The following is a 12,325-nucleotide window of genomic DNA, read 5'->3' as shown; positions in this document are numbered from 1 at the left end:
ATTTTTACAATGAAGACTACAGAAATTAAAGTAATCAAATGTAAAATAATACATCCAGTGTTATTTTACATTTGATTACTTTAATTTCTGTAGTATTTCTTACCTGAATAAAAACTTACTTAACCTGAAAAACTCTCTTTATTCTATTGCATTTATTTGTGCTGTTGTTTGCAATTTTTTGTGTTCTTATTTTATTACTGACTTTTTACTTGTTTTTTTTATGAAAATAAAACTTTGCGTTGAAGAAAAGTAGATTTTTGTTTGTATACGCTGTCAATTATAGCTCTTAGAAAGAAAATCGGAATCGGCAAAAATCGGTATCGGCAGATCACACTAACAAAAAAAAATCGGAATCAGCCAAGAAAATTGCAATCGGTGCATCTCTAATAAGAATAAAATTGGGAAATCTGTATTAATATCTATCCATAAAGTCAGAAACGAACACATCATTGGTTAAGTAAATGTTCAGACCGATTACACACGGCAGCTTTAAGCAAAAGGTCCTGGCTACTACATCCAGTGGACGACAGAGGCCAAGCAAACACTGGTCTTTCATCTCCAAATGGCCACATCTCAAACGGCCTGTTTGAAAGTCTTGAAAGGGTCCCTTGAGGGACAGCATTTCTCATCATATGCAAACATCTCTCCATGAAATTAGCCAAAGGGAAAAAGGAAAATGAGATCTTACCTTGCCAAACTGTTCAAAATACTGCTTCACATCTTCAACTACTGTGTTAGCTGATAATCCGCCTACAAATATTTTCTTTGTTCTTGTGACCATCTGGAAGAGAAGAGAAGAAGACAAGAGATCAGGCCCATGTGAAAGCACTTCAGAGGACTTCAAACGTACAGGAGACAAAGAGGAAGCTCAGAACTGGAAAAGAGGGAATTGGGAGATGACCGGTTGTGGGTTTTGTGTCCCACGGGGAGATTGAAGAGGAGGTACTGTGTGATTTGTTGAGTGTGTTAGAGTGTGCTTGGGGACCGGGTAACACCTAGCTTGTGATGCCTGACATTGCTTGCGTTACCTGTCCTTTCTTTTGCAACATTACAGACATGACACTTTTTGGTTTCACACTAACGCAAACACCTTAGCTGCGAATGGTGTTTTTCTTGTGTTGCGAAGACCCAACACGCAATCCCCCAGTCCATTTAAGAAAATTGGAATAGGAATGTTTCAGAGGACAGTTCTCGGAAAAAGCATGCCGAGTGTGCTGCACGGAATAGATCTTTAAAATACACTCTAATTGAGTTACAAACAAAAGGTGTCAGAAAGTTGGAAGTCTCCGAGCCGGGCGGGATCTCAAACCGGTGAGAACAGACAGTAGTAGAGGTCGCAGTCATGCAACCAGGCCCAAAACACAATTAACTCTCCCTGCTGGAGAGATGTATGGAGCGCCGAAACCCGACTTCTCTTCATGCAGCAACGTTAATTGTGCAGAGAGCTGGTGCACTGAGATCAAATAGCCCACCTATCATATAGGGCAATGATAACGGCTAACAAGAGAGCTCCTCAGGCAATGTTAAGCCCTTTCTGAAGTTAACAAAGAGAAGAAAGTTGTCAAATTCCCGTTTCTGTTAGACCCGTGTGGATTTCTATTAAATGTGTACTTATTGTCAGAGCTGTGATGCAGCAGGTGATCCCTATGTGTTATGGAGCTCATGCTGGAGACAAAGGTTCAAATCTGACCAACGTTTTGGATATAGATATAGGATGAATATATATATATATATATATATATATATATAAATGGATGGATCAACAGACAGACAGACAGGCAGGCAGACAATTCTTCAATTTTACGGAACACTGCTAGTCAAGCTGGTTAGAGCTGGTAAACTACCTTAGATCAGCCAAAAACCAGCTAAAATGTTTCAAAACTACCTGAAGCTAGCATCACCTTGTTTTTCCAGCAGCGATGAACTAATTTCCTTAATGCCTCAATCTATAAAAAATAGCCAAAAAAGGTGCACTTACTGACAATGAGAGAAAATAAGCTTCATTTAGCAAACCCCCGGTATTTCCCAGAGTGGGAAATTATTAAGCAACCCTGAGCATTTATTTCGACTTCTTTCACATCCATCATACACAATCTTGGCAACAGACACACTCAGCCCTCATCTCAGCTGGCTGTTTCCCAAACCCTCTCCGAAGCACTTTCGCTCTCATCTGCACCCCACCATGGTTAATCTGTCTGTCTTTTCCCCTGTCGTTTTGTGCAGGCCCGAGCCACCCAACGTGTCAGTGGAGAGTTAAGTTTTTAGTGGCATCTTTATGTCCTCTGACAGCACCAGCTCCTGGCTGATGGGATTCCTCAGGCTCTGGAACAACGCAATTACTCTGTCCATTTCTCTCCATGGTGACAAGAGACAACAGCAGGCCTTTGCTCTTTCCGTGCTGCCTCTCTCGCACACCTCTCTTGGGATTCGACGAGCAGATATGCTTCGCAAACACGATGTGCTGCTAGCTCGGCTAACCCATTAGAATTCAGAGTGCTGGCTTGGACGCAATAATGACCAAGACGATGACAGGAAGCATGTCCGTTGCGCTGTTTTGATTCTTTTGGTTTCGTGACCCTGAAGGCTTGAAATAAATAATCATTAAAAACATACAACAGGCTACCAAACGTGCAATTTGATTAGCCTCCGCTTAGATAGAAAAAGCAGATAGCCTGCCAGACAACCCTTTATTATGGGACTTGTCCTTCATGAGCGTCTCTAGCTTGTCCTTGTTTCTCTATGCTTCTGTTGACATGGCAGCTTTCCGAACACAGTATTGTAAGGTATTCATGGGAATATTGTGCAAGTCATGAGGGAGAGGTACCAAGCTAACCTCAACGGGTATAAACTAAGAGGTGTCGGGTACAAATATCTTCGGCTCACCCTGAACCGCGTGTTCCAGTGAGAGGAACGTTCCCCCAACTTTGCACTCGCTGTTGAGGGATTTGCAGCTTCAACACTCACACCTCCATCTGCAGCCTCTCATTACACTTGCACATTTGAAAACACTCTTTGTCAGACATTATGGAGTGGGGGGGACATCAACATATTTGAGATGAGAAAAGATGTTTCAGACAAATTAGAACGGTGAAAAAAAAAGTAATGAGGTGCGAGTATATTCTAGGGAAAAAATGGAAAGAAATGGACCTTGCGGAGAGATGGGAAAACATCTGGCGAAGTGATGACATATCGGAGAAACTTTTGCTATAGCAGGACCTTAAAAATTCAACCGTGAAAATCTATGAATATGAAAGAGCACGTCTTGCAGGAGAGCTGAGATATAAGAATGCAGAGGCACTAGGTGTGATAGAGTATAAGCAGTGTGTTTAGAGATACTGCGTGTATAAAATTTATGCAGAGCAGCTGTGTTTGTTGCTCTTAGTCGGCTGCTGATGTTGCTGTTTCAGGCCCTGTCATCTTCCACCAGCATTGCTTGATGCGACTCGGCATGCCTAGAGAACATTTCTTGCCTTCCTCTAGTGAGGGGGAATGTCAGCTGCCAGAATGTTTCTAGATGCAAGTCGTGCTGCAGGTTTCTACCAGTGTGGAGACAAGTGCAGGTGATCAGAGGTGATGACTACGTGAGCCTCCGCTAGATGTTTGCAGACTAATGCGCACACAGTATATTGGAATTTTCAAAAAAGGTTTACATGGATTAAATTGCTAATATGGACAAATAAATAATAGTACAGCAAATTTTGCAGTTTATTGTGATTATAACAAAAATTAAATGATAATGTTTAGTGCTTTCAATCGCGATTAATCTCATCCAAAATAAGTTTTTGTTTACATAATATACATGTATACGGTGTATGTTTATTTTGTATATATAAATACACACACATACAGTATATATTTTGAAAAGGTTTTACATCTATTTACAGTAATATTTCTATTAATATAATTGATATTACATATAAATATTATTAATATAAAAACAACATTTTTCTTAAATATATTCATGCATTTGTGTGTATTTATATATAAATATGCACAGTGCACACACGTTATGTAAAAAGAAAGAAAGAAAGAAAGAAAGAAAGAAAGAAAGAAAAGTTGTATAATATAATAAAATAAAAAAAAGTTCTTTTTGTTACTCCTTGCCTTGAGAAAGTTAACTTAAATATTTCAAAGTTAAATTTACTATGGGCAATAAAAAAAAGACACATTTCAAGGACAACGAGGCTTGTCTGAATTTTGCTGATACTTAAAAGAGCAAGACTATCAGGAAGGCTTCAATTTGGACTCAAAATAAGAGACACAATTTTATGTGCTCCACAAAGAGAGGAATTGGGAAGCAAATTAGAATTTTTCTAATGTTTTATAATACATAGCAAAGAGGAAGATGTTTTCCTTCCAGAGGAAAGAGTCTCTCGCTCTCTGTTGAAGATGAGAGGGGGAATGCAGGAGGTAGTAGTGACAGCAAAGTTCACCATTAATCTGTGGCGAAATAAAATGGATCGAGACGTATCCTGCAGCCTAAATTGGAGGAATGTGATAGGAGTGACAATTTAATATTGCATCTACTCTCCTTTGGGCACAAATGGATCTAATTAAGATCTTTCATTAGATGTGGCACAGCCAAACCCTCCCTGAAAACATGGATCCTTATCAGAGCGCAGGACAATCGCAGGGATACAGACATTGCAAATCAAGTTATATTCCGACAGAGAGGAGGGGGCGAGGGGGAGAGAGCCATTTGACAGATGACTTGATGGAGGTTACGTGGAGTTTAACAAAGAACAGAAACCGAGGAACGGAGATGGGTGATCAAGCTCCTCTTAAAACACCTGTCGTGCTTCCTGCAGAGAGTTCTCCTTCCCAGGATTCTCCTCTCAGGGATCGAACAGTCTGCAGAGAGGCCCATGCTGCGTTTTTATTTGTTTACTCGGGGTCTCTGATGAACTGTGTAGTGGCCTCTTGCCGTTGATTGGGGTTGACTAACACTGGTCCTCACTCACAATAAGCCCCTAAGCCCCAGCCAAACGATGCTCTTGTTGTGACAAGGAGTCTTTTTTTAATCAGTCCTCTTTGCCTCCTTCTCCTTCTTCTTCTCCTCCTCCTCCCTCCCAGGCCGCTTCATCATCTCAAATCACATATTCATCACTGATTGCTGTCTCCTTGTCCTTCCACCGAATCACACACTCCAGGCAAACAGGCTTGCAGACCGATTCCAAGCCGGTCAGAAACGGTGACAACTAGGCGGGTCTCGTTTAACGTGAGGCGTCGACACTTCCTTGACTGACAGAATCCAGTGCACTTGCGACATTCTATTCAGCTGCATCTAAATTTAGGCCGCCAAGCTCCAATTTGTACACAATTTTGCAGTGTGGAATTTTAATGTCGACATTCAAATGTACTGGGCCAAACAGCTCCTGCCTCTGCGCCTGCAGCTAACCCTGATTGACAGGCAAGGCAGCGGCTTGACCAAAAGCTGAGAATAACTGATTAGTAACGTTGGCAAAAACTGTGGATGCACAGCCCCCCTTCCCTGCCCCAAAACCCATCAGACAAGACTTATTTGATGCAATATCAAACACTCTTCTTTTCTTTCTGTGAGTGTATCAAGGGCAAAAATAAGAGATTTATCTACTGAGTATGTCTATATATTCACTCAAAAATGCATACATAACATCCCAATTTTTGCCTGGTAGTTGATAAAATGGGTGAAAAAAAACTAGAATAAAAGAAAAACACGTTCAGTAAATTACAGCATAATTGCAGTGATCACAGTAAAAACTGTACATAACCTTTAAAATTAAGATTTGTTTCCACTGCGTTATAGTTAAATGGGGAAAAAATTAAAAAACATTTAAATATCTTTGACAAAGAATATAAGATCTTTTTGAATAGCAAAATCATTATAAGTGCAAAAAAGAAAGTGCAGATCTTTTGACAGGGACGGAGGGTTTGTCTCCAAAGTAAAACTGATCCAATCCGATCTCTAGTGTATATTTATAGAGGCCTAATTGATAACCACAATGCCATTACACTGAGTAGATGAGTGGGGTAAAGATGCTTACTGCAAATGGTAGGTGACAGCCCAAAGCGGGACTCCTTCAAGCTTACAGCAGCCTTCTCCACACTGACAGCAGGTTGGCTGCCAAAGACTGAGCCAAACGGCCTTTTGCTGACCCCCGAGGCCACGTAAATGAGTCTCTGGCTCTCTCAATGGAAGATCCCTCCCAAGCCACTTAGTGGAGCCCAAGGCAGTTCAAGCACAAGCATCAGACAAGGGCTGAATGGGTATGAGCAGGTTAATGACTCGTCATTCTGTTTGGGGCAATTAAGGATCTTTGTGCCAAAATTATAACCATAAATAAAATTCATGGTAGCCTAATCAATTAGCTTAATATTAATACAAACCTTTAGCCATTTCTATAAAACTACACGGAGCACGCTCTGAAAATCTGAAGATTAAAGGGGCTATAAAATTTATTTTAGTGAAAAAAATAAGCACAAGACAGTTCAAGCCAATCCAAACCTCCAGGTTGTAAAGGTTGTGCTGACTCTGAAAGTCTCAAGCTATCTACGGAAGTGGCATGAAAAATCAAGAGATATCTGTGAAATCCTCCTATCCTAAACTGCTGAGCTGACACACTTAAGAGCTCTTTATATCTGAATTTCATAACACTATGGAGGGAAAGGGGAAACTACTGCCCCCTGTGATTGCTTTAAGCACTCATTAAATTCAATATTGATTTTAGCATCTAAATTGGTCATTCACAGGGTCTTTCGTGAATCACTGCAGCAATTTTGGAGCACTTGAGTGTGTCAAATGAGATACTGTAGCTTTAAGAGTGTCCAGTAGGAGCACTCTAAATCCTCAGCACTGATGTCACAATGCTACAAAATACCCAGGTCACCTGACTGCAGCCTTGCCAAAGCTGGCTCATGTGAACAGTGGGAGTGCTGATGACCAGGTCAGATGTGCATAACGGTCCCATGACACACAATTAATATTAATATATATATATATACTACCCCTCTAATGAAGATCAAGACCTGTAAAAGCATTCTGCTCGACTGGGAAAACCTGACATACAACCCTTTATTCCAGACAATATCAAAGGTCATTCAGTGTCAGTCACCAATGTGCCTATAGGCTATTAAAAAAAAGTTAGTCACACCAAAAAAGTGCTTATCAGTGCAAAAATTGCTGTTGGTGGTTGCTAAAGTGTTCCGAGTAGTTCTTGTTGCTATGCAGTTGCTAGGGCATTGCTAAATGATAGCTATTCAAAACATATATTTCCTGACTCCCTCCTTCCAATCTAGGGTGAAAAAAAGTCCACTAGGCAAACACTACTATTAAAAAGTTTGGGGGCAGTCAGATTTTTACATTTATTTATTTATTTTTATTATTTGTTTGATCAAAAATACAGTAAAAGCAGTAAAACTGTGAATTATTATTACAATTTAAAATACCTGTTTCCTATTCCAATATATTTAACATTTATTTCTGTAAAGGCAAAGCTGAATTTTTTGATGGCAAAATAAACTGTTTTTTGGTGGTAACCTCCGCATCGTGCCTTTGTCATTTCAAACTGTATTAATACCAATATTCCTCAATGACAAACTGTAGCAATACCCCCTCCATGGCTTTATCTTAATGATCTGATGTGCTTTACACTCAAACCCAGAGTCGATAGATTATTGTACAGTTATGAAGATAGATCGCGGCCACTCACAGCTCCTTATAGGACCCAGGAGATGGCTAGGCTGATACACCTCCCGGTCTCCGTTCAAGCGAACTCACGCTGAATATCAATGAGCTTTCAGCCTTGATAAACAGTCTGCAGAATGGAAAAATATTTTCACATTAAGGATGGAGGGGTGAAAGAAGGAATGAGAGAAAAAATTGAGCGCTTGCCCCTCAAAGCGATTCTGAAAAATTAATATGCTAATTAAGTGCTTGCTTGGGGCGAAATCTTCGAAACTTTAGCAAGGGAGTTATAAACACTTAACAAATTACTTACACCATTACGCTGGAAGCTGTATACATTTTTAAAGCGACTGTACGTTTTCCTTTCCTTTCCTTTCAGTTTTCACAATAGATCTGGCTTTTTTTCCCCAGACATTTTCTCCCAAGCTGCCATTTAGGAATATAAAACGGTATCAGACTTTTATGTCCTTCTCTGAAATATTAAGTATAGCGCAAGCCGAGGAATTTATCAGCACGCCACATCGTTTGGAGGCAGGCCTTCAGCAATCCTTTCTACTTCTGAAATGTCTGAACTCATAGTGAAATAATCTCCACAAGGCAAGACAGAGCTTCACATCAGTTTAATCTGTTCAGGAGAAAGAGAAGAGTTAACAAACAGCATCAGCATCCATCCTGCGGGCCTGAAGTGAACTTTCAATTCACAGAAGCCACTTCCCAATTCTGTGTGCTCGGTGGCATGCTGAATGTGATTGTTTGCATTTATGTTTGCATGTGTGTGTGTTTAGGCATCTTGTCAAAGATGTCTGCGCAAATGCAGACCAAACAACCACAGCCCATATCTGAAGTCAAGATCCACTTCAATGTATTCCAGCACTTTGGTGTGGGAAATCCCATTTATGAACTTTACTATTCAGATCACCGTGATTTTCATTTAGACAAAAATTAAAGTGACAGTACACAAGTCTGTCTTTATTTACTCATTCTTATATCCATAAAAACCTGCATAACTTTTTTTGCTCATATTAAACACAATAGAGAACATAGGAGAAAAACCCTAAAAATAATAATGAAATAAATTTTCAATGTGAGAAACAAATTTAAATCATTTACAAAAATGCCCCCCACCATTATCGATAATAATCGATTTTATCGATTAGTTGTTGCAGCCCTAATATATATAACACACACATTAGTATTCTGTGAGAGAAAGCGTCTATGAAAACATCAATACCTCCGTTCTTTTTCAAATGTGCTCAAACACGGAGGCTGCAGCTATAATCATGAACACATACACACAAAAACACATGAAATAAACTTGGTTTGAAAGAAAACAATCTTGTTTCTCAATAAACGAGTGAATTGCACATAAAGTGTCTGTTTGGCTGGCTATGGGTAATTAGGGCCCAGCTGGCCAGCGGAAGCTGTGGACTGACGCAAAGCAAAGGTGATGGACAGGCCAGATATGGCTCAGACAGCATCCAGCAACAGACATCAAGCCCTGATGTTCCTCTCCCACTATAGTCTCGTGAATGAGATACTGAACATAGCCTCAGAGTCAAGCCGTGGCCCAGATAACAACCTCTGGAGCATCTGATCACCATCTGAGGCATGGAACATGAGCCAGCTCTGACTAGGAACAGGCATACTGAATACATATGTTTTTACTCTTTATTCCAAGATGTCATCTCCTAGCGAGAAGATCATCCAAATGGGGATTTGACATGAGGGTATTCATATGCACCCATCATGGAGACACAACCAATGAGTGCTTGCTCCCGGACCTCCAGGCTGTGTTTCCGGTCCACAAACATCATGGCATACTTTCAAAAGCACTCGAATCCCAGAGCTAATGTATACTCCTGAGCTCTAACTACATTTCTGACACCATCTGAGCTGTAAGAGAAATCTGATGGCAGACTCAAATCAAGACATTTCTGCAGCCCTTTAGTGTGAGGGCATATATTCAGCACTTCCAGGAAGTGCCAACATACACACTAGCAAAAACACAGTCGGTCTCAATAGGAAGTCTAACAGGTGTTGTTAAATTATAATCATAAAACAATACTGACAAGAAAAAGAGAAAAACATTCACCTATATTAGTATTTCTTGGTGTGTGTTTGCTTACCGGAATAATTTCTTTAAATTTTTTTTTTTTTAATTCTTATTTACTTCTAAAATTCTAAATTACTTAAAGGTCACATATTTTGCGGTTCGTGAAAAATCACAGCTACTTTATGCAGGCTGTGTGCATTTTACTGTGGACTGACCAGAGCTAATGTATACTCCTGAGCTCTAACTACATTTCTGACACCATCTGAGCTGTAAGAGAAATCTGATGGCAGACTCAAATCAAGACATTTCTGCAGCCCTTTAGTGTGAGGGCATATATTCAGCACTTCCAGGAAGTGCCAACATACACACTAGCAAAAACACAGTCGGTCTCAATAGGAAGTCTAACAGGTGTTGTTAAATTATAATCATAAAACAATACTGACAAGAAAAAGAGAAAAACATTCACCTATATTAGTATTTCTTGGTGTGTGTTTGCTTACCGGAATAATTTCTTTAAATTTTTTTTTTTTTAATTCTTATTTACTTCTAAAATTCTAAATTACTTAAAGGTCACATATTTTGCGGTTCGTGAAAAATCACAGCTACTTTATGCAGGCTGTGTGCATTTTACTGTGGACTGACTGTTTTGAAACTTATATGGTAGTTAAATAGCCCATAGACCTCAGTTAACGTGAAAAAAGCCAGAAAATTTCAGTTTTGACAATATGGGAGCTTTAATATAGAGAATCATGGCATTTCACTAGAACTACAATGCATTTTTTAATAAAAATTAAATACTTTTAATAAATGTAAAAATAAAATGAAAATAATGCAAATGAAATGCAAATTCATTTAAAACCTGCCAATTAATGCAAATTAAAACAATACAAAAATGTAGATACACACACACACTAACTTATTTATGTGTTTGTGTATTCATTGCTTTTTACTGATACAAATACAAATGTATTTATAAAATACTGTATAATGAAAAAAACAGTATCAAATTAACTAAAATAAGTTTTGTTTAATAAATACACATGAAAAACACAAATAATTTATTTTTAATTTAATATTTTATTTTGTTTCTTTTTATTTATTTTGTATTCATATTGAGGGGTTTTTCCCAGCTTTTTTCTGCGGAGTATTCAAGACCAAATCCTACAGGACATAGTCTAATCCTCAACCCTAGCTGCAATTTTTAAACAATTATACTTTACTCAAGTTAATAAACAAGCAGCAATCACTAAGCCTCTAAAATATTAGTATGCACCTCAAAATACAAATCTATTCCATAAAACAAACCCATTTCCTATTAGCCTCAGCTTGTTTGTAACAGGTCATAGAGGTATACAGACTATCATCCTAGCATCCAGAATCACGGTGCCTTAAGGCAGTGGCACAGCAGCGGATGCAGCATGAGATTGATTGCTCTGGATGAAAGTAAAAGGGATAAGGTGCAGTCGGAGCGGGCGAGATGGCTCCAGGAGAGGGCACTTTCACTTTAATAGGACGATTGATTGATTGATAGTGGCGGGCTCTCCGCTGCCACCTCCTTCAGTGACTTTTCCACAGTGCGTCGATAAACTGTTCCACGCCAGCCAAACTGCACTCGGTTGAGATTTTAGCGTTATATAATCCCTATTGATGTACCAGCATTAACCGTCCACATACAATGCGTATAAGGCTCGGGCTAGATTAAGGAAGTTACTGGGCATGGCAAGGATTATTGACCGAGAGCAAGACGGTGCGTTGCGTTATCCCGCTGGTGGGGGAAATCACTTTTTTCTTATCACTCACTTTTACTGAGTTCATTTGCCGTCAGCGATGAGCATTTGGAGTTGAGTGGAAAATCTAGCTGAAAGAAAAAGTATCAATATCACTTCCAAACCACTGGCCAGTCGGAGTTGAAACCATAGTGATAATCACACACTAAAATCAAAGTGACGTTATTTGTTGAGTGAATAAAGATTGCTAGGGGGTTGCAGATGAGTGTAACCAAAACAGCATTTCCTCACATTGTTACTAGGCAGCAAGAGGATAACTGAACCTCAAGTGAGGGATTAACTTGCAATTAGGACGATGGCTCTTATATGAGTGACTCTGCCTTGGGAAGGAGGCCATACTGCTGTCAAGCAACATGCTGCACAGCTGCTGCTGCAGTTCTAAGAGCCGGATTAACATGAAGTGCAAAATGACATTTTCAACATTTGTAATAAAGAGTATTCTTATGGAGGCATTGCACAATTAGGCAGGTTTTAGAGCAATTCTTGATCGGACAAGTTTCATAGGGAGTGTTCATGAAAGAATGATTTAGTTAGAGGGGAAAAAAAATGTAAAATACATTGTGTGTGTACACACACACTAGGGGTGGGCGATATGAGCTAAAATTCATATCACGATATTTTACACTGTCCAGGCGATAACGATATTATATTGCGATATGAGGAAAGAAAAATTGCAGGCAAAATATTTTAACCTTATATAACTAGAAAAAGTGAGGGATTGGACATAGACCTGAAAAGTATTTTTTTATTGTTCCATTGTTTTTCTCCAAAAAGTGCAAATGTGCAACATGAGGTAGGCCTGTATGAATTAAATTAAATTAA

At 39.2% G+C, this 12,325-nt stretch overlaps 1 protein-coding gene across 1 annotated transcript in view; it reads right to left on the bottom strand.

The window, feature by feature from the left end:
* Positions 1–12,325, bottom strand: part of LOC107746696 (RNA-binding protein Musashi homolog 2) — a 259,374-nt gene that overhangs the window by 183,025 nt on the left and 64,024 nt on the right. Inside the window, exon 6 of the mRNA XM_016560990.1 lies at positions 689–781. Coding sequence (XP_016416476.1) covers positions 689–781 — 93 coding nt within the window. The remainder of the gene's footprint in view (positions 1–688; positions 782–12,325) is intronic.

The sequence above is a fragment of the Sinocyclocheilus rhinocerous genome, unplaced genomic scaffold (assembly GCF_001515625.1).
Source record: "Sinocyclocheilus rhinocerous isolate Xijiao unplaced genomic scaffold, SAMN03320098_v1.1 scaffold259, whole genome shotgun sequence".
In the NCBI taxonomy this organism is placed as follows: Eukaryota; Metazoa; Chordata; class Actinopteri; order Cypriniformes; family Cyprinidae; genus Sinocyclocheilus; species Sinocyclocheilus rhinocerous.
Note: the sequence above shows the minus strand (reverse complement) of the source record. Positions and strands in the feature narration are given on the sequence as shown.